Raw genomic sequence first — 2,823 nt, forward strand, 5'->3', positions numbered from 1 at the left:
CAACAATATTAGTTGAATCCTTCTGACTGACAAACTTCACTGACAGTGTGCTGAGCAAAGCAGATGTTTCACTGGTGCCCCCCACCTCGCGGTAGCATTAGCTCCAGGTGATGTTTTGTGAACTGTCACAGGTTGTTGGTTATGTCAGATGGGACAGTACAAATGACTGTGGTTAGATCAAATTTGTCCACATGTTTTAAGGATTTGTTAAGACAGTATTTCATAATCTGATACAAAGCAGCAAGAACTAGTTTGTGTTTCTGCCCTAATTAATAATTTTTAATACATATTTCTATTTGTGAAATCTTTTTTAAGGACATTGTTTTAAAATTATTCAGTATTAGTCTTTTTTCCCTTAGTACCAAAAACCTGTTGGCATCGAGTTGATTCTGCCTGACTTAGTAGAGACCTTTTAATTTCCCTTGTAGTACTAAAAGCAGTGTATGTATACGTAAGATACCTACCTAGACTTTTTTGGCATGACTTTATTTCTGTGGTATATGTTCACATGAAATAATCTAATTCTGAATTTCTCTTTTATTTTTCCCCTCCCCTTCAGCTTAATGAGTGGTGTTAAGAATAACGTTGGACGAGGCATCAATGTTGCCTTGGTAAATGGTAAGAAGAATTATTCTAACTTAGGGGTATAGTCAGTGAATATTCCTGTGCCCAAAGTAATTGTCAAGGGATCAGATTGGGAAATGCACGCTTGACAGTGAAGTAAGTGTTTCCCTTCCTCAATAACAAACAGGAAACTGTGATGGAGACTCGGTGTCCAAGAATTTGTAGCATCCTTTCTCAGGAGCATCTCAGCTTGTGTGGAGAGCTTCCCACGTACTAGTCGGGGAATAACTAATCTAGTATGAAGTTGATGAAAGGAGCCCTGGGGGCATAGTGGCTGAGTGATTGGCTGCTAACCCAGACGTCAGCAGTTCGAACTCCCTATGGTTCCGTGGGAAAAAGGACCCAGTGATCTGTCCTCATAAAGACTACAGCCTAGGAAACCCCGTGGAGCAGTTTTGCGTGTCAGCAGAATCAACGAAACAGCACACAGCAACAACCACAGTGTAATATGAAGATAAAGGAATGAGAACATAATGACAGTGTGGTGGGCTATTGGATGTGTTAGTAGGAGGAGCAGAGAGCAAGAGTTTACTGTAATTTTTCTGTTCTGTCCACGCATTATGGTAGGTTTAGTAATGGAAATCAGTTCACTGAATTCTGTGGGTGTTCCAGCAATTGATGACAAAATTAATCTGAAAATCTGAACCCGTCAAGAGAGGCCTGTCGCATGCTGGTCCTCTCTGTTCTGCTCCACCGACTGGAAGGCTGTGCTGGGTAGTTAGAAGCCAGCAGCCCCTTACCCGCTTCATCAGTGGGGAAATATTTTTTCACAAGAGGCAGATGTTTTGTTATGTTTCTGCTTGCTTCATTTTATCAGTTAAAAAGTTCCGATTTGTCTATTTAATTGATAGGAAAAGAGAAAAATATAAAAGGGGAAAACTTAAAAATCTATATTTAAAAAAGATGGCTTTTAATGATAGAACATAACATCTGACTCAAGGAGAGATTTCTTTTCACAGGAAAGGTTTATCCATTTTGGGGTAATTCTTAAATGAGGGAAGACGGTAACACATAAAGCTGAAAAATCTTTGACTGTTAATCAGAATGGTCTGCAGTCAGTAGGAAGTTCCATTGGCCACTCATGGCTTAAACGATTAGTGAAAAAGTCCTGTGGGAACACCCAAACATTATCCTTACAAATGTCCTTCAAATGCATACAGTCCAGATCTTAAGTCTTTGTCTTTGCTAATAAATTCACATCAAATTGGGGTAGGTTCATTTGTCTTAAACAGTATCCAAGATATTTCAGTTACATAATTTGGTATGAATTTATTCTCTTTCAGGGAAAACAGGAGAAGCCTTAGACACTAAATATTTTGACATGTGGGGAGGAGGTAAGTGTAACTAACAAGTAACTCTGGTTCGGTTCTAGCACTGACCTCTTAATCACCTCCCACAATGGAGTGCATTCATGAGGGAATAACGTACTGTTTGTGTGTTCATCCCTTTTTGTTCTTTCATATTCTTTTCACCAAATGCCCAGCTATATTTAAGCGATCCAGCATACAATCATATTGAATATACTATTCTTTTTAGAAAAATTGACTCTGGTGTTAATTGCAGACAATAATGTAAAAATTGAGGTTTTAAAAATATGCATCCCATTTTGTTCAGGACAACTAATTCTAAGATTGGTGAAATCTGGGAGCTTTTGGCATACAAGATAAACAATCAGCCTTTGGGAAAGGAGCAATTAGTTATTCACCCCAGTTCCACCTGTGACATGTGGCTAACTATGAAAGTAGGTGTGGTTTTCTTTCAAGTTTTGTGGACTTAGAGCAGTCCACAAATATTGCCCTCTATGTATTTGGAAGTCCATCAAGAAGTCACCAACAGCAGGCAGAGACAAGGCCCTGACACACCCAGAAGAATACTGCCCAAGGAGTTCATTCCTCATTTGAAGGAAGGCCAGCTGTGGTTTATCTTTTTGATTCTTCTCTAGGTTGTTTGTATTGGAAATTTACCAGCATGGCACTCTCCCTTGCTCCTTTTAAACATTCCCTAGAAACAAGTTAGTCAGCTTTCTAAGGTTTATGTTAAGAATTTTTAGAAAATTCAGCTGTTCTAGCATTTCTTCATTTTTTAATACAATCGTATTACTTATTAAATGGGAGTAGAAGACCCTTTCATAGCTGGCAAAGCCATGTAAACTAAAAAGCAACCATCAGTTTCTAAAGTAAAGGCATGATTGGCCCCACC

At 38.8% G+C, this 2,823-nt stretch overlaps 1 protein-coding gene across 1 annotated transcript in view; it reads left to right on the forward strand.

The window, feature by feature from the left end:
• Nucleotides 1-2,823, forward strand: part of FAM3C (FAM3 metabolism regulating signaling molecule C) — a 35,709-nt gene that overhangs the window by 23,626 nt on the left and 9,260 nt on the right. Inside the window, exons 5-6 of the mRNA XM_007952808.1 lie at nt 560-618; nt 1,908-1,958. Of these exons, the coding sequence (XP_007950999.1) occupies nt 560-618; nt 1,908-1,958 (110 nt within the window). The remainder of the gene's footprint in view (nt 1-559; nt 619-1,907; nt 1,959-2,823) is intronic.

The sequence above is a fragment of the Orycteropus afer genome, unplaced genomic scaffold (assembly GCF_000298275.1).
Source record: "Orycteropus afer afer isolate SDZICR_OR568_19922 unplaced genomic scaffold, OryAfe1.0 scaffold00359, whole genome shotgun sequence".
Classification (NCBI taxonomy): domain Eukaryota; kingdom Metazoa; phylum Chordata; class Mammalia; order Tubulidentata; family Orycteropodidae; genus Orycteropus; species Orycteropus afer.